We start from the raw sequence: 19,960 nt of genomic DNA, 5'->3' as shown, positions 1-19,960 counted from the left end.
TGTAGTTGTGATTTGAGGCACACAGAGAACAGATTGTTGACGACTCTACAAACTTACCCACTGGAACAATCATCAGCTGGATGGTGTTGATGATATCAGTATTCTCAATGTGAGTCTTCCATTGGTATCTTTCTTTGTCGACGGCCAGACACTCATATGTTCCATTCTCAGCCTGCGTCACATCCTGCAGAGCCAAGGACAAATTCCCACTGTCCATCCATCCATCCATCAGATGCAAGCGGCTAGTTGAAGATGGATACTTGTTGGCTCGATGAGACATCTTGCTCTGGTACAAAAGTACTTTTTCTCGCTTTAGGTCAGTTCTCCTCCACACTACAGCCGCAGTGGGATAATCTTTATGGACCTGACACGGCAGAATGACATCCTGTCCACACTCAGCTCTGATAATTGTCAGGGCTGAAGGAGAGAAGAGACAACACAGGACAGAATCAATCTTTTCTAAGTACATTTCAAGGCAAACGCTAACTCTCTCTCTCTCTCACACACACACACACACACACACACACACACACACACACACACCCATGCATGCACACACACACACACACTTCCTGTAACAAACCCAGGAAGATAAGAATTGTGTCACCAACTCATCACTTGCATGATCCTGAATCTGAAAATAGAATTACTGTGATTCTAAAAACAGGCCTTACTGAGAGCTGTGTGTGTGTGTGTGTGTGTGTGTGTGTGTGTGTGTGTGTGTGTGTGTGTGTGTGTGTGTGTGTGAGAGAGAGAGAGAGAGAGAGAGAGAGAGAGAGAGAGATTTCACTGTATTTCTACGTTTTTTCACTTAGAAAAAACGGTGAACCTGGCTGAAGACTTGAAAACTATTTCTCTTTGGAAAAGCGAGCGAAATCCCTCACCTCGGGAAACCCAGGTGCAACACTTTGAAGCACATTGGTTCCGTTTAGGTGGCCCCACTTTACATTTTCAGCATAAAGTAAAAAAAAAAACCACACATTTGTTTTCACTACAGGTGCAATTACTTACTGTGGTACGTTTTCTTAATACCGAAATATTATGTCTGCAGTGTTTTTAATTACAATCAGTGACGTGATGATAATGTAATGCTCACTGTATAAAGCATCAATACGCCTCTCTCACTCCTCTGGCATCCACCCTCTCTCCCCACATATGTTTGAAGCTCGCTCTATCACAGCCAGTCTCTGGCCCATCTCGAAGCTTGTGCAGCAATAATCTGCCAATAGCGAGCCTGCTGAGGTGGGGAGAGAGCGAGCACAAGCACATACTATACAGCGTGCGAAGCTCGTGTTTATATGTAATATGTGAGCGGCAGGAAGCAGCTCGCTCTGCTCATTGCAGAAGGACGGCAGGATGGCGAGAGGACGGCGGGGTCTCGTGGCCCCTCAGAACACGTTTCTAGAGAACATCGTCCGCCGGTCCAACGGTAAGATATGATCCGGTTCTGATCTGTTCTGCACCTGGCTTCAAATGGTGATAATATATTTCTTATATATAATGTTTTGTGATTTTGTTGCTCATTTCGCCTTCAGGCATAGCCACATAAACACACACGGGCAATTGCTAAAAACCTAAGTAGTACTGAAACCACAAGTAATTATGGTTTAAATTTATTATGGTAGCTCTTTACTTTCAGTGATGGCTATTCCTCTCTCTCTCTCTCTCTCTCTCTCTCTCTCTCTCTCTCGCTCTCCCTCACTTTCCCCACACACACACACACACACACACACACACACATATATATATATATATATATATATATATATATATATATATATATATATATATATATTCACACGTTGTAACAGTTACAAAAGGCACATAGGCTCCTTAATAACAAGTAGGGGTAAGGCAAATCAATTTCATAGAGCAAAGTTTATTAGATAAACAACTACCAATTTAGAGCTGCAGAGAATAAAAACAAACTAAATAGCAGGGCTGACAGTACCAAACCGTTAAGACACTTTATTAATAAACATTACTTTAAAGGACCAGGTTCACTGCCATGATGCTGCCCTTGGTTAAAATAGCAGCTCAAGAAAATAGTTAACTAAAATGGTGGAGACTAGCCACTTGAAGGCAACCTACAGGGAGGAGGGACCAAGGGTGCCACCAATCACTCACCCGTGCAATCTTTCTGAAATCCTCACTGCCACTCTCACTGCAACTTAAATGGCCCGTTATACTTGTTTCCCGGTATGTACACTCCAATCCACAAAAGGGAATTCCACCACACGTGCCTAGCCCCCCTCCCCCTGCAAGCAGCTGTGTCTTCACTAAAGAAAATTAAAATAAACATGCATATCAAGCAATACAGAACACAAAATTCAGGAAATATTATATGCAGGAATACAAACACACACACACACCGTTTAAAATACAATTATTAGCAGTACAACTAAAAGCATGATTAAAATATAACAAACTGTTAACACTAAAGCACTATAGAACAAGGAACCAATCGATGCCAGTCAAACACAACAGCAACAAAGCAACAAAGGGTACAAGACAGCAGCGGTGTGTAGGCCTGTAACAGGAGAAAGAAACCAGTTATCCAGGGTCCACCCTACTTCTAAAAACAAAGAAAAGTACAAATGAAGTCACTTAAAAACAGCAAAAGTACGTAAGTGCAAATTGCATCAATAAATAATATGTACACTATAAAACTAAGAAAATTTTCTAATTGTTACTCACTGCTCTCTGTGGGCGTATTTGCTTTAACTAAAGCCACACTAATCGGGGGGAATAATTATTTTACTAAATCACAGCCTGTATAGTAACATTCTACATTTACCTTTGCTGTAAGCTAACATTACCATCACACCTCACTGAATTGAATAAAATTACTCAGCTGCCTTAATTCAAACTGACAGTACTCTACATTTATAATAATAATAATAATCAGTTTGTGGTTCCAAGTTTCACAAGAAACAATTTTCTTGAATGTTTTGCAAAGTACTGGTTGTTAAAGTAAATCCCTTTTTTGCTGCTAGTGCTCTCTCAGAAATGCCCAGACTTGTCCCATTGTTGCTTATACTAGGAAATGTGAATGTGCTGCATTGGTATCGAAAAGATACTTGCAAAATGGATGGATGGATGGATGGATTTTTTTTTTCCATATCACCAGGCACTAATTTAAATGCTAGGAAGTTCCTCTAGACATGCTTTGAATTACACCAGCCATTATTCAGTAAAAGGGGGTAACTGCATCTCTAATTATATATTAACAAAAGACATTCATGAAGACTCAAGAAGGAATGCAGCACACTAAATCCAGTGCCAAGACCATGACCGTGCTGGAAAAGATAAGCAACTTTAATGACTTGAGTTTTCATTCATTATATTTATATGATGTCAATTTACAACAGTCACTTCAAGGCACTTTTATATTGTAAAGACCCTAAGACAATAATAGAAGAAAAATAGAGTACTTAGAGGAAGATGTCCGTGAAGGTTATCAGTCATCCAGGTCATCGTAGTCAAAGGAGCTTGGAAAGAAAAGCGTCTGGACTTTTTTAAGTTGCTTGAAGACGTTTCACCTCTCATCCGAGAAGCTTCTTCAGTTCTATGGTCAAATGGTGGAGAGTCCCAGATTTAAGATCTGTGGAAGTAACCCACCATGAGGGACAATTGACCCAATAATGATCCTCTACCTAATCACATGAGCCAAGGTGTGAAAATGGGTGTAGGTCACAATCAGCCAAGGTTTCGGGTGAGCTCATTGTGAAACCTAGCCCCACCCTATCATGTGATTTCCTGAGGTCAGATGGCCCAGGATGTGAGTGGGCGTTAAGGCGTCTGGGAAGGGATCTCAAAACTGGATTATAGATAGCAGACAATTAGTGTCGTAAACCACCGCCTGAGAGCAATGAGAGGCGAAACGTCTTCAAGCAACTTAAAGAAGTCCAGACGCTTTTCTTTCCAAGCTCCTTAGAGTACTTAGAGGAAGTAACAAGCAAGACAGTATTTTCCCCATAGTAGCTTCTTTTCATTGCCTTCGTGTTAAATCCAGAATCAAATTTCAACGTCCTTCTCCTTATGTAAGGTCTTGAATAATCAGGCCCCATTTTACCATCCATATTTTATCTGTGAAAAGTGCTTTATAAATAAATGTTACTTACTTAATTACTTTCTTAGCCTCTGGTTCCTGAGGTAAAAGTAGAATGTGGGGCAGAAAAAAAAGAGTTTTTCTTTTCTGCCGTCGCCTTATTTCCTCATAGAACATCTGATTGTTGGGGGTGGGATGGGAATCAAGAACCAGTTCCCAGGAGTTCAATTCCTTTGAACTGTTAGTCTGTGTGCCTGCTCATTGATTCCACTTGCACTTGTACTACAATCAGCTGATTTTGGCACATTCTTAAAGGTGGATATAGACATTACTTTTATTTTTAATTCACAAAAGGACAAAAATACAAGAGTAAGTGGAACCTCCATCCAGGACAAACACATTTTGCTGCCAACACAAATTCGGCTCTTTGCAAGTACCTGCACAGACAACATGCTAACACTAAGCTAGCTAAAAACCTAGATTGATGTTAAAGCTGAGTGAATCCCATCCCTGGTCCAGCAACTAGACCCTGAACTTCAACAGGTAACAAACAAATCAGTAAGAGAATCAATAAGTAATATCACTTATCCATATCAATAATAATGGTATTGGAATTGATAAATTCTTATTAATTCCCATCCACTATTAGAGGTTTCCCCTCTGTTATTGGAGGGTCCCAACCTTACAATAAAACGCACGTGGAGGACACTGTTGTGATTTGGCACTTTATAAATTAACCTGAATTGAACTGAATTGAAAAATGACTGTCTTTTAATAGCACAGGTATTAAGTGTAGGCCAGTTGGTTATTAAATAAAAAGAATCATCATAATTAGTTTAACACTGATTTTACAGGTGTAAAAGTGAGGCAATTATTTATTAGTTTAATTTACCACTTAATTGATTAGCAATAATTACTTACGTAATAGTTAGCTTAACTTAGCTTCTCTATTGGGTTTGGTGCTATTGAACAACCAAAATATTTTATCAGAATAATGTGGACTCTGGAAGGCTGCAATGGGCATTTTTTAAACTAGTTGTTGTAGCCCTCGTGAAATGTGGAGAAATATTGTGTATGCTGGATTCATATAATTTTTCAGTCATGTGATGTTGCGAAGTAGGGCAGATTATCACTTATTGGTTTCTGTGGTCAGATACCAATTTTGTGCTGGGAAACGCTCAGATCGTGGAGTGGCCTATCGTCTATAGCAATGATGGCTTCTGTAAACTCTCTGGCTACCATCGTGCTGAGGTCATGCAAAAGAGCAGCACCTGCAGGTACCACAACACACATGGATACCACCGCATGGATTATTGAGGGCTGATTGTCTCAAGTAAATGTGTACTGTATCAATGCAAATACTTGGTTTTCCTCTGCAGCTTCATGTATGGAGAGCTGACAGACAAGGAAATGAGTGAGAAGGTTCGACAGACCTTTGAGAACTACGAGATGAACTCTTTTGAGATTCTGATGTACAAGAAAAACCGTGAGTATTTAATAGTACTGGATATGACCGTGTAAGCTGCATCCAAAAATGTTTGTATGAACTGCTTCCTCAAAAACCCAGATACCTAAGGATCTCAAGAAATCTAGAAATTGTATATATGCTAATCTGGGACACACCATGCTAAAAGCTCAAAGCCTTTTAATTACCTAGCCAGGGGTCAGCAACCTTTAACACCCAAAGAGCCATTTGGACCTGGTTTCCACGCAAAAGAAAACACTGGGAGCCGCAAATACTTTTTGACATCTAAAATGAAGATAACAATATATATTGTTTTTTTTACCTTTATGCTTTGTGTGAACAACTAAAGTAAGTAAAGTTTATTTATTAAGCGCTTTTCACAGACAGGCAGTCACAAAGCGCTGTACACAAATATTAAAATAAACAATACAATCAATAGACATTATACACAATGTAAAAGATCAAATGTAAATAATGTAAAGAATATAAAATACGTAGATCAACAAAAGGCTTGTTTGAACAGAATATTTTTTAACTGCTTTTTAAAAGAATCCACAGAGCAACTAAGTTGTGTTGCTTATGAAATCCATGAAGTGCTACAGAGAAAATGACATTTTATTCATGTAAATAACACATTTTGAACTCTTAAAGAAATATAACAAAAGGAAAGACACCCAGCTGAACTAAAATGATCCAGCAAACAAAAGCTGTTGTGAGCCGCCACCCTTATATCGCCTTTGGGCTTTTGGAGCCTTGACCTGACTTTTAAAAAATAATTTGAAAAAAAAGCACTATGCTGCAAAAAAAAATTTGATATTTGCAAAATTCTGCCTAAATATGTATTTTACCTGGTTAATGTGTGTGGCGGGGCGTGGTCTGCAGCGCCGCTGCAGGGGAGGCAGACGCACCTGAGCGGGACCCGCAATCACGCCTCGCTGCCTTAAAGTCTGTACCCTCTCTGCTGTTGAAAAGCTACAGCTGGCTGTATGCGTCAGCAACCGTGTGTGAAAAGTGGTCAATAAAGAGATGCTGAAAAGCATGATCATGCAAACATCGTCAGGTCTGCCGTGATATGTTTACAATAAGACTTATGGTCCCGAACCTCTGCGCACAGCGTCTGCAAATCGGGGCTTTCATCTTTACGCAGGACTGTAAGCTGTCGTCTGTGAGGCGTGAGCGGTGTTTGTTTTTAACGTAGTTCACGGTGGAGAACAGCTGCCGACATAATGTGGATCCGAAGATCCACGATTGGCCTACCTGGGGTTGAAAGTCTCGATAAACGCACAGCGTTTCGGCGGGTACACCGGCTTCCGCGAGTGTGACGCTTATTTTGAGCGATGAAAAAATAATAAGATATAATTTTATTTTTATATTTCAAAATCACAATAATCTTCCAATTTAGAACTACAAGTTAAAAAAAGAACTAAACACAAATAAAATACACTTCAGCTAAATACTTCTAATTTATTTTCCCAAACCACCCGGAGCCGCAAAATAAAGACTAAAGAGCCGCGGGTTGCTGACCCCTGACCTAGCCTATTACATTTGCAAACAACTTTTGCCAGTAAAAAAAAAAAATGTATTTGATAAAGAATTCAGAAGGTGAAGGTTCCTTTATTTTTTATTTCTGTGTTTTTATATATTTTTATAAGCATAACACCACCTAAAGCAAACTTCACACATCATACAAAATAACTTAGTATTTAACAAGACTTTGGTTTTAAAATGGTATTGATTCTTCTAAGTTGTAAGATTATACTAAACAACTTTCCTTTTTGATAAAATTTATGGTTGGATCAGGTGACCCAGAACACTTGTTTAGGTATGCTGCAATAGGTCAAGGCTGCTGGAGGCTGCATATCAACAAAAAAACTGGGCTTTCTTGGCTCCCATGTTATCTTTTTCTCTGTTGGTGACAAGTTGTATAGTTAGGGGTTGTTTTGTGTAAAGGATCAGTGAAAAAAATATTGTTCTTTTTTTTCTGCCTGGATAGAAAGTTATCGGTGAAATTTAAATCTCTCTATTTGGGAGCAAATAACATAATTAGAATAGAAGATATCAAGCTAATGCCACTGAGCTATGTATAGCTGCAGATCGCATACGTTTACTTTTCAAATTCAAAGCTTGAAATTGGTCTTTCCATGGGATGCAGCATTTAACATTCCATTTTTAGGCACTTGCCATTATTGAATATTTCTTTGTTGTAACAGTGCTTCTTGGCAGTAGATTTTATACCATTGGAAAACACATTTCCTCTAAATGGTGTAACATTTATAAGGAAATTTAATTGGTTTGTTGAGCAGCAGAGTTGAGTATGTGGGTTGTATCAATGAAAACCTTGGCATATCATCTCTGCCAATGCCAAACAGGTTATTTTCCAATTGACTCCTTTTTGGTGGTTGGATGATTAGTCTAAAGAAACAAGACATATTAAGAGTTTAACAGTTTATTCATCCTCACTCATGCTCAGTGGCGGTCCTAGCCTGTTTGGCGCCCTGGGCGAGCACTAACCTCTGCCCCCCCCCCCCCCCCCCCCACACACACACACACACACACACACACACACACACACAAAACATGTTAAGGATTGTACCATTGTACCGAATTGGTGAATTGTACTGGATTGCACACACACACACACACACACACACACACACATATGAAGAGAGAGAGAGTATGCATAGTAGCATAATATGCAAATGATTACCAAACAGCCATCATAATTTGTCATACAATGAGAACAGGACAAATCAACAACTGACACTGACTAATTAATATTAAAATCTGTAACATAATGTATTGTTTGGAGTTTAGTCTGTTACTGTTACTATTTTTACCATTTCTTCTTGGAACAACTGTAACCCATATAGTGTCCTTAGGGATTAATAAAGATTCTGATTGTTTCAGGATACATGACATAATCCAATGACACATCTGCTTACCTGTATATTTTGCTCGTTTCTCCTCCTCTTCTTTTCTCTTTTTTCTAAACTGAGGACCTGATGGCTTTGAACTTTTCTTGTCCATCTCCCATTGGTTTTAATTTTGCACTCCAGTATGAACACCCATCCCCCAACCTGAGGATCACCACAACATAACCTTCACCTTAGTTCACAGATTCACTTTGTCTAGGGTTTATTTCTGGGATTCCAGGATTCAAATCATGAATACATAATGGATTTGGATTTACAACATTATGAATGAAATGTGCTCTATTTGGAAGCAGCAGGGCCCCGTCCCCTTTTGACGGGTTGTGTGTGAGACTTTAAATCATCAAACTATAAATTATAAATTGTTATTGATCCCTTTACCCCGAGTCCTAAAGTGTGTATTTATTTTCTTACTCTTCTTCTTCTTATTGTTTGTTTACTTGCACTGCTGTAACAGGAGCCTCGTCATCTCGTCTCTCTATATACTGGACTGTATGTAGCGGAGATGACAATAAAGTTTACTTTGACTTCAGCAGCGAGCAGGCGCACCGAGGGCTCTCGCGCTCACTTTTCGCTTATAGAATTTCGAAAAAACATCGGTACAAAACTCTTGTAGTAAAATGACAATTGGAGAATTTCTATGTGGATGATGAGTAAATTTAAACTAGTGATTAGCTAATAATATGAAAATCTGCAGTATTAGTATTTGATAATGAAAAGAAATTTCTATTCTACTTATCCACTGAAAAATTCACTTGTCCCTAACAGGTAAACAAGCTTCAGTATTAAGCCCTGTAGTGTTCTGTTAGTATTATTGTAACCTAACAGCAATTTGGAGTCTTCCACTGGACTGTAAGTTAGGGCAGGCTGGGGAGCAGTTAAATAATGTAGTGATATCCAGATGCTGTAACAAATTATATTGTATAGACAAAAAGGATTAGCAGACCTTTGTATGCATATGACGTGGTAGTAAATACATTACATTGCAAGTGACTAGCAGGTGTATATACAGCTTTAGGCATAAAGTTGTTGATTTACCGATATAGCAGTGGGTTACGGTGCATGTGATCACTCACTGAACTTCAGAGAGTGTGAACAAAAAACATTTAGGTTGTAGACCGCGTACACACAATATTATCAGATGGTGTCGATATCAGAATTATATTGTTTAAAAGAACCTTTTTGTACAATAAATTTTTTAATTGGATATTTAAAATGGAGTGGTCCCACCGATGGTTACTTGAATTTTTGACACCATCATGTCAACATGCCAATGCCCAGAGGAAATGTAGTACTACAGTGAAACAGTACAAATCACAAATAAATTGTTGTCTACTTGTTATTCTTTATTAAATTTTATTTTAATTTTGCATTATTATATTTTCCTTGTTGACAGATTGTTGTTGTGAGAAACAGTGCTTTACTTCTTGTTCTGTTCCGCAGGGATGCCAGTTTGGTTTTTCATGAAGATTGCCCCGATCAGAAATGAGCAGGACAAAGTTGTCCTGTTTCTCTGCACTTTCAGTGACATCACTGCCTTCAAGCAACCGATTGAGGATGAATCTTCTAAAGGTGGGTTGGTTCCAAAGTGTGGGTAATCTTGACAGAGATAAAAGACAAACATAGAAAAGGCTGAAGGAACAGAATAGGAGCACACAGCTGGATTAACCTAAGGATATAAAAAACAGAAACTCAAAACTATAGACTTGAAATAACAATATCAAAGGAAATTTTACCAGGTGTAGGGAAAAAATAAACATAGATATATAAACATTAGGAAATGGCTGACAGCTCAATTCCAACAATACATAATCCTCTTTCAAATAAATAAAACTCTAGAAAGAACCAAAAACCCCAAAACTCATAACATAGACAGCCCCAACAGCAAGTGTGCCAGAAGTGTAAAAGGGTCAAAAAGCTATTATCCTATAAGGATCACCTTAGCCTTCATTCGCATCCACTCAAAGTCATCTACTGAGCATAAATATTTACTATATTGAAGAAGAAAGATGTGTAAAAGTATTGTGAGCTTACTTGGGAAAAGTGACGAGACAGAAATCTCAAATATGAACAGGAATTCATAAATACTGATGTATCACCCTGTTTCAGAAAATCATTTCTTCTGTTGACATTTGGGCATTTATTGAAGAGGAACAATGCACAGAACTCTATAAGCCTCAGCCTTAGGTAAGGTAAATAAATAAAAAAAATGGCAGTGGTGCCACTATCGAAACTTTGGGGCATTACTGGAGATTGACAATTCATCTCTTCTTCCACAACATCGCAGGATAAAATACTGTCCTTACTCAAGAGTACACTTTAGCTAACTTTCAGAAGAGTTGATTCTGTTAATCTGGACATAGTACTTTCAGTGTTTCCTTACTTATCCAAGCAACTTCTTCGGTTTTAGCTGAATGCAAGTTTCCCCAACCTTATAGAGAGTACATTTGTATGATTACTGAAACTAGCACCACTGACGAACGATGGGCTGTGAGGTCAGTTTCTTGATTATTAATATGCACATTGTCATGATTATTAATCAACAACCACTGATCATGACATGCCGTGAGTACCATTCACAGAGAGTTGGGGAATGGCTGCAATCTCAGCATTGCAATATAGTAAAAGATGTAACGTCCTCAATTCAGAGATAGTCTTTCCCCACTTCACGTAAATGGCCTCCTTGACTCCTTGCTCAAATTACTGTTCCTCTCTGTCCAGGATGCGTGTATCCTCATCTTGGAGTATACATGCATATGTATAAAATTCACCTCTCCCCCCTGTGGATGGTCTTTATCCTTCAAGCTCAGGTCCTCTGCAAGAGGCCTGGGAGCTTTAGGGTGCTGCACAGTGTCTTTGCTGTTCTTAGGACTGAGCTGCTCTGGACAGATCTCGGATGTTGTTCCTGGGATCTGCTGGAGCCACTCACCTAACATGGGAGTCACTGCACCGAGTGCTCCGATTATCACTGGGACCACTGTTACCTTCACCCTCCATATCTTCTCAAGCTCTTCTCTGAGTCATTGGAACTTCTCCAACTTCCTTTTTCCTGATGTTGCTGTCATTCGGTTTCGCTATATCTATCACAGGGGTCGGCGTGCGGCTCTTTAGTCGTTATAGTGCGGCTCCTCGTGGTTTGGGAAAATAAATTAGAAGTATTCAGCTGAAGTGTATTTTATTTATGTTAGTTCTTTTTTACCTTGTAGTTCTAAATTGGAAGATTATTGTGATATTGAAATATAAAAATAAAATTATATTTTATTATTTTTTCATCACTCAAAATAAGCGTCACACTCGCGGAAGCCGGTATACCCGCCGAAACGCCGTGCATTTATCGAGACTTTCTTTCTCACAACAGTTTTTGTTTGCTGGATCATTTTAGTTCAGCGTCTTTCCTTTTGTTATATTTCTTTAAGAGTTCAAAATGTGTTAATTACATAAATAAAATGTAATTTTCTCTGTAGCACTTCATGGATTTCATAAGTAACACACCTTAGTTGTTCACACAAAGCATAAAGGTAAAAAACAGTATATACAGTGTTATCTTCATTTTAGATCTCAAAACGTATTTGTGGCTCCCAGTGTTTTCCCAAATGGCTCTTTGGGTCTTAAAGGTTGCTGACCCCCCTAATCTATCACTACGGCCATTTTCCTCTGCTTCTCCACTACTACTATGTCTGTTTGGTTAGCCATCGCCATTTTGTCTGTCTGTGGAAGTCCCCAGGATCTTAGCTAGGTCATTCTCAACCACCCATTTTGACCTCGGGACTTCCAAGCCATATTCGGCACAGATGTTTCTATATACTATGCCGGCCACTTGGTTATAGCGTTCTATGTATGCCCTGCCTGCTAGCATCTTGCACCCTGCTGTTATGTGCTAGATTGTCTAAGGGGTATCTTTACACAGCCTGCACCTGGGGTCTTGCCCGGTGTGATAGACCCCAGCCTCTACGGATCTTGTGCTCAGAGCTGGTTTCTGTGGTGCCATGATTAGTGCCTCTGTGTTATCTGTCAGTCCAGCTTTGTCCAGCCACTGGTAGGATTTATGGATGTCAGCCACTTCCTCTATCTGCTGGTGGCACATACCGTGAAGGCATCTGTCCTTCCATGATGGTTCCTCCTCTTTCTTGGGTTTCTGCTGCCTGAGGTATTCACTGAGCATGCAGTTGGTCCTGGCCATTTTTCTGATGTACTCATGAATGTTTGTTGTCTCATCCTATACTGTGGTACTGACACTCAGTAGTCCCCGGCCTCCTTTCTTCCACTTAGTGTACAGTCTCAGGGTGCTGGACTTGGGGTGAAACTCTCTATGCATGGTCAGGAGCTTCCTTGTCTTGATGTCAGTGTCCTCTACCTCCTTTGACCAGCTTATTATTGCAGAAGGGTATGTGATCACAAGCAGGTCGTAGTTGTTGATAGCCTGAATGCGGTTCTCCCATTCAGTTGACACCTCAGGACTTCCCTGACCCTGCAGGTATTTGTTGGGTTCAGTTTTTCTAGCAGCCTCTTTATGGTTCCCATTTGCCTGTGGGATTCCCAGGTACAGTGGGGCAAAAAAGTATTTAGTCAGCCACCGATTGTGCAAGTTCCCCCACCTAAAATGATGACAGAGGTCAGTAATTTGCATCAGAGGTACACTTCAACTGTGAGAGACAGAATGTGAAAAAAAAATCCATGAATCCACATGGTAGGATTTGTAAAGAATTTATCCGTAAATCAGGGTGGAAAATAAGTATTTGGTCAATAACAAAAATACAACTCAATACTTTGTAACATAACCTTTGTTGGCAATAACAGAGGTCAAACGTTTACTATAGGTCTTTACCAGGTTTGCACACACAGTAGCTGGTATTTTGGCCCATTCCTCCATGCAGATCTTCTCGAGAGCAGTGATGTTTTGGGGCTGTCGCCGAGCAACATGGACTTCCAACTCCCGCCACAGATTTTCTATGGGGTTGAGGTCTGGAGACTGGCTAGGCCACTCCAGGACTTTCAAATGCTTCTTACGGAGCCACTCCTTTGTTGCCCGGGCGGTGTGTTTTGGATCATTGTCATGTTGGAAGACCCAGCCTCGTTTCATCTTCAAAGTTCTCACTGATGGAAGGAGGTTTTGGCTCAAAATCTCACGATACATGGCCCCATTCATTCTGTCCTTAACACGGATCAGTCGTCCTGTCCCCTTGGCAGAAAAACAGCCCCATAGCATGATGTTTCCACCCCCATGCTTCACAGTAGGTATGGTGTTCTTGGGATGCAACTCAGTATTCTTCTTCCTCCAAACACGACGAGTTGAGTTTATACCAAAAAGTTCTACTTTGGTTTCATCTGACCACATGACATTCTCCCAATCCTCTGCTGTATCATCCATGTGCTCTCTGGCAAACTTCAGACGGGCCTGGACATGCACTGGCTTCAGCAGCGGAACACGTCTGGCACTGCGGGATTTGATTCCCTGCCGTTGTAGTGTGTTACTGATGGTGACCTTTGTTACTTTGGTCCCAGCTCTCTGCAGGTCATTCACCAGGTCCCCCCGTGTGGTTCTGGGATCTTTGCCCACCGTTCTCATGATCATTTTGACCCCACGGGATGAGATCTTGCGTGGAGCCCCAGATCGAGGGAGATTATCAGTGGTCTTGTATGTCTTCCATTTTCTGATGATTGCTCCCACAGTTGATTTTTTCACACCAAGCTGCTTGCCTATTGTAGATTCACTCTTCCCAGTCTGGTGCAGGTCTACAATACTTTTCCTGGTGTCCTTCGAAAGCTCTTTGGTCTTGGCCATGGCGGAGTTTGGAGTCTGACTGTTTGAGGCTGTGGACAGGTGTCTTTTATACAGATGATGAGTTCAAACAGGTGCCATTCATACAGGTAACGAGTGGGGGACAGAAAAGCTTCTTACAGAAGACGTTACAGGTCTGTGAGAGCCAGAGATTTTCCTTGTTTGAGGTGACCAAATACTTATTTTCCACCCTAATTTACGAATAAATTCTTTACAAATCCTACCATGTGGATTCATGGATTTTTTTTTCACATTCTGTCTCTCACAGTTGAAGTGTACCTCTGGTGCAAATTACTGACCTCTGTCATCATTTTAAGTGGGGGAACTTGCACAATCGGTGGCTGACTAAATACTTTTTTGCCCCACTGTACTTGTAGCTGGTAAGCAAACTGAAGGGGATCCTGATGTGGCCTGACAATAGGTCAGAGCTGGTCAAGGATAAGTCTTTCCAGTGTCTTCATGACATGGGAAGTTAGTGCCACAGGTCTGAAATCCTGGAGGCCACTGGGACCCCAGTGTGTCTCATTCCCTGTGCGTCTTTGGCACAGGAATGAGGCATGATGTCTTCCACAGCAGTGGGACCCTCTGCATACTCAGACTCATCATGAACAGTTTATGAAGGACTCCACAAAGCTGGGTCTTCAAGACCCAGCTTTGTGGAGTCCGAGTGCTGGTCTTGAAGACACAGGGACTCACCCCATCTGGACCAGCAGATTTTCTTGAGTGGAGTCTTCTCATTAGTCTCTGAACCTGGGCATGAGTGAAAGTGATAGATGGGGGAGGGGTGTCAGAACTATTACAAGGGGCAATGGTGCCAGGTGGTAAGAGAGCGAGAAATAGTGGTGTAGCTGTGTATTACACGCTGACTAGAGGCAAGTCAGAAGGGTGGTGATCATTCATTGCAGTGATGAATCTGTTGAAAAACACATACAGCTCATTAGCTCTGTCCTCACCGCCCCCAGCTCCTCTGCTGTTAATTGGCCCGAATCCAGTGATTGCCTTCCACACCTTTCTCATGCTGTTCTGCTGGAGTTTCCAAACCAGCTTTCTCTTGTAATTGTCTTTAGCCTCTCTGATCTTGCCCTTCAATAACAAATGAACCATTCTGACCATTCATATACCTATCAGTTGATGTTCCTATACTTTGGGTCATACCACTACGGTTTGCTGTCATGGAAAGCTATCCGTCTTTAACATTAAATGGTTGGAATATTTAAAATTGTTTAAAAAAAGGAAAGAACCAAACCAACAAAACTAGCCTACTATGGCTAACTGGGTTAAACATTAGTTGCTTCAAAATCCAGCAGTGTTTTAGTCATTCATCATGTTTAATGTTAAGATAAGTTTTCAGTGTCTTCATGCTGTTGTGTTATCTCCTTGACAGGGTGGGGTAAATTTGCTCGTTTGACTCGTGCACTAACCAGCAGTCGAGGAGTTCTTCAGCAGCTTGCCCCAGCTGTCCATAAAGGAGAGAATGTTCATAAACATTCACGCCTGGCAGAGGTAACACCATTTCCCCTACAGTAAGGTCTTTTTTCTCCCTAATGAAAAAACAAACAAACAAAAAAAAAACACTGGGATGGGGTACTGCAAGGGTTGAGGAGGTGATTATGAGAATGTGTGCCAGGCACAGTAGCAGGAGGGCAGGCCACACAAAGGACACACATTAATACAGAAAACCAAACAGGGAACCCAGGAGTAAAAAGAGTTGTAGAAACATCTTTTGTCACACATCAGCCATGTATAGAAGATAGAGGATTATGAGCTCATTTTCTCAGTTTGCTGAAAAAATTATCTGAATTAAATTTGTAATAGTCACCATGCCAAAAATAGAGATAAATACATCTAAATAACAAGAAGAATTGTGCTAAGCTAAAAGGTTTGTTGCCCCAAAATAAGTTTTTAAAAATACTTTATCATGTTTGTTGAACTTCTACTAAGTCAGGTACTTCTGGATAATTGCTGAATGTTATGTCTTACTTACTATAGGACAGAAAATACTGTAAGATAGCTCAAATGTGCTGTTTAGCAAAGTATTTCAGTCTCAGGCTGGACAGTTTCAGGTAAAAACAAGTTGTACTATACTGCATCGCTTGTTCACATTATGGTAATATATTCTTTCTGCTTTTAAGCCCAGCCTAACTCTTTTGTGTGTGTGTGTGTGTGTGTGTGTGTGTGTGTGTGTGTGTGTGTGTGTGTGTGTGTGTGTGAGAGAGAGAGAGAGAGAGAGAGAGAGAGAGAGAGGGAGAGAGAGTGTTCACCCTGACACGTGTTTGTGGGGACCAAAAATTGGACAATTAATATACTTGTGGGGACCAACAGACCTTATGGGGACAAATTCTTGGCACCATGATTTTGAAGACATTTGTTGAGACTCAAAATGTGGTGTTAGTGTCAGAGTTACAGATAAGCTAGGGTCAGGCATTCAAACTCACATTCGCACCTATGGGCAGTTTTTTGTTACCAGTTAATCTGACTGTGTTGAAAACAAACATGGGGAGACAAGCACAGAAAGACCCCAGCCTGATGGTGGAATTAATGAAGGAACTTTAAAGTTTAAATCATGTAAGTCTGAGTGAGAGCAATAAGGTGTGGTTGGACATCAGATAATTAAATATCAACAACTTGATTGTGACCAATCAAGTTTTTGGTGGTGCTGTCACTTGTTTTTTGCTCTCTTTGTGGTAGAGTATCATTTCCTGTTACAACACACACAGTGGTAGTGAGGGCCAAATGAAACTTTCCAAAGCTCGTATTGAAAAAGGGTACAGTACTCGAGGCTTTTCAACACAGTCTTCTTTGGTGACATCTGGTGGCCAAACATATGAAGGGAGGCTTGAATCTACAACTTATAATGAAGTTCTTCAACATGATTATCCACTTAACAGAACTGAGCTGACAGCTTCTGTTTAACATCATGTGAAAGTTCTGTCACTGTACATTTCAGACCTGGGGGCAGAATTGCTCATGGCAATAAAAAGACGTATAGAAAAACTTATTTCATAGTTTAATCTTGATGTGCTTCTGGAGCACACTCTCTGTGTATTCACTTGCTAATTATTGTCAGTAATTACTTATTGTGTCTTTAGGGTTTCGCTAGCTTAGCATAGCTCTTAGCCAACTCGCTAGCAGCATGGGCTCTTCACCTGACCCCCTACACTTTCCTGCTCATTGTGTCAAATTTAGTTACTCCTCTGCCTCCTTTATCAGTAATGATCATTGTATTAAATGTAGCCTATCTGCAGCTCTGGAAGCTGGGATCACTGAATTGTAGACCCGGCTTCGCACTCTTGATACACCCGTAGCTAGCCAGGCCCCTGTAGCTGGTGCAGCCGAAGGTGGTGTAGGCCCCGCTAGCTGTCACCTGACAGACTGTCAAGAACAGCTGAGGAAACAGGAAGGCTGGGTGACGGTGAGGAGGAAGCATAGTCTTAAACAGAAGCCCCATGTACACCACCAACCTGTTCATGTGTCTAACCGTTTTTCCCCACTCTGCAACACACCGGCCGGGGATCTAACTCTGGTAATTGGCGATTCTGTTCTGAGACATGTAAATGGACTGGTTCTTATATGGTGCTTTTTCTACTCTATCTGAGCATTAATGTGCTTTACTCAACTTTCCCCATTAACACCCTATCGCACAAGTACCTTTTCTATGCTCTTTGTCTATAAGTGCTTTCTATCTAATATATACACACATTCATTCTCCAATAAATGCATCAGAGAGCAACTTGGGGTTACTATCTTGCCCAAGGATATCTGGCACACAGACCAATCTTATGATTGGTCTGTGTGCGCAATCATGCGCTGCTGGCACGGTCTCCAATGACAATGTTTACAACCATTGGAGACGTGAGCAGGACAGACGGAACAATTGACGGAAAAAGTGTGGACTTTATACCAGTTTTTAAATTGTGTTGATAGGCCACGTAAAACCAGAGTTATGATAAAAATATGTGCAATGTTTGTTTTTTTCCTGAATACTGTCATTGTTTATATTTACTTTGGGAAAAATGGTAAAAACTGCGTTTTATAAGGAATGCGTTTGAAAGCACTCTCCACCTGTGAGCAAAACCAAAAAAAACTCACCCTTTTCTATTGGTGGAAAAATGTACCATGTCGACCATTAAAAAAAGGAAATGGAAACATGACATTTAGTTGTTTAGGAAGGGGGAAGTTTAGGAGTGACGGCGTTTGCAACGTTTAGCGTGTTTGGAGTCTAAAGTCAGTGTGTTGTCTTGTGTAGTTAGTGTGTAGTGTAGTCAATTGTTTTGTTGTGTGTGTCAGAACATGAGGCGACTGCTGAATGTTACAGGTGTTACAGGAGTGCTACATCTCCTGTTGTCAGGCCTGCAGGTATCAGGCTGTTGTTCTCCTTTATCTCATAGTGGACAGAAATTATTTTTTGGAGTGGCACAAATAATTTGTGTGGCATCAGATTTGATGCAGAACAGCTGATTGTTCTGTAAATAGTTTGAAATGTTTATTTAAAAAAACACCTTGGCTGCATTTTTAGATAAACAGATGCAAAAAACTTTGTTGTTTGCATAACTCAGTTACTTTGTTGAAGAAGTAACTATATAAGTAATTTCCCAACATTGGTCATTATATGCTGTATTTTGCAGACAGAGTTACAGGACTCTCCCCCAGACCACAGACTCATACTCATAAAGTCAGAGCTTTATAGAAAAAAAGAAAAAAAAAGTTGTGTTTTCAAAATTGGAGTTCAAGTTATTTTTACTTCCAGTAGTGTTAACATACTACACAGGTCATGAAAAAGATTTTCTTTTAAAATTTTCATTGTAAGTGGGCTAAAGCACTTAATTAAAAGTAGTCTAACATGAATGTAAATGCTGTAATTTGATTATTTTAATAAACCATGTAACTTGGATGGATTTGATGCTGGCGTGACCACAGTGCACACGTCTGCTGTTGTTCACAGTGGTCCAAGGGATCGCTCAGGGAGTTTGTGTGTTCGCTCAGACACATGAAAAATTAGAGGGAACATTGCACATCATCATGAATATTAAACTATAGTGTATATATTGTATAATATGAGTGAAAAGTAAACCATGTGACATGTAAACCTGGGTTACTAGGAAAGACCAAAATAATTTCTTTGATGTTATAATTGATCGAGCATGTTGAATCTGACCAGAAAAGCCCCGAAATGAGAGCGAGCCACAGAGAGGATGAGGAGGAGGATACTGGCTGTGAGGGACACACAGTGGACCAGTCCTTAGACCTGTGTGTCTCACACTGCCCTGTGATGACACTCCATACACGCAGTTTCATTAACACTAATGAATAATAATGAAAAGATAAAGTAATGAGTTACTATAGTTCTCAGTTACAGCCTCATGTTTACTCCATATTCATCTCTTTTCAGACATCAGCAGGATCGAGGATGACCCCCCCCCCCCCCCCCCCCCCCCAAGTCTGAGGATGTTCCCCACCACATGAATGGGGCACAGCTTCCAGCCCAGCTGGTAGGAAAGTCCTCCTTGGGTGGACTTCTCTGTAACTATGGACTCTGCCTGTTGTCATGCGTGCAGACGTTTCAGTCCATAGACATTTCAGCCAGTGCTTTTTAAACATTAACTGTGCACATGTGCGGGATGTGAAATCTTCTGTTTCATTGTTAAATGTTCATTCACTTTGTTTGTGCTCCAAATAAATCCCCTTCATAGATGAAGCAGTTCAATTTTGTCCTCTTGGTTTGGTTCAATGCCCCC

General features: G+C 40.5%; 1 protein-coding gene and 1 long non-coding RNA gene across 2 annotated transcripts in view; both read left to right on the top strand.

The window, feature by feature from the left end:
- Positions 1–19,640, top strand: part of LOC146713258 (uncharacterized) — a 56,872-nt gene extending 37,232 nt beyond the window's left edge. The window contains exon 3 of the long non-coding RNA XR_014919268.1: positions 19,615–19,640. This is a non-coding gene — a long non-coding RNA (uncharacterized LOC146713258). The remainder of the gene's footprint in view (positions 1–19,614) is intronic.
- On the top strand, positions 564–19,563 carry LOC146713259 (voltage-gated delayed rectifier potassium channel KCNH1-like). The gene is made up of 6 exons (XM_085446414.1): positions 564–1,429; positions 5,205–5,328; positions 5,431–5,537; positions 9,890–10,018; positions 15,610–15,728; positions 19,384–19,563. Exons 1-6 carry the CDS (start codon positions 1,357–1,359, stop codon positions 19,534–19,536), a joined length of 705 nt encoding a protein of 234 aa, XP_085302540.1. The 5' UTR covers positions 564–1,356; the 3' UTR covers positions 19,537–19,563.
- Positions 19,641–19,960: the final 320 nt, after the last annotated feature.

Source organism: Copadichromis virginalis, linkage group LG3 (assembly GCF_057382275.1).
Source record: "Copadichromis virginalis isolate Kocher_CV1m ecotype Utaka linkage group LG3, C_Virginalis_male_GT1.1, whole genome shotgun sequence".
NCBI classification, from domain to species: Eukaryota; Metazoa; Chordata; class Actinopteri; order Cichliformes; family Cichlidae; genus Copadichromis; species Copadichromis virginalis.
The sequence above is the reverse complement of the archived record's forward strand: the minus strand, read 5'-3'. Positions and strand labels throughout refer to the sequence as shown.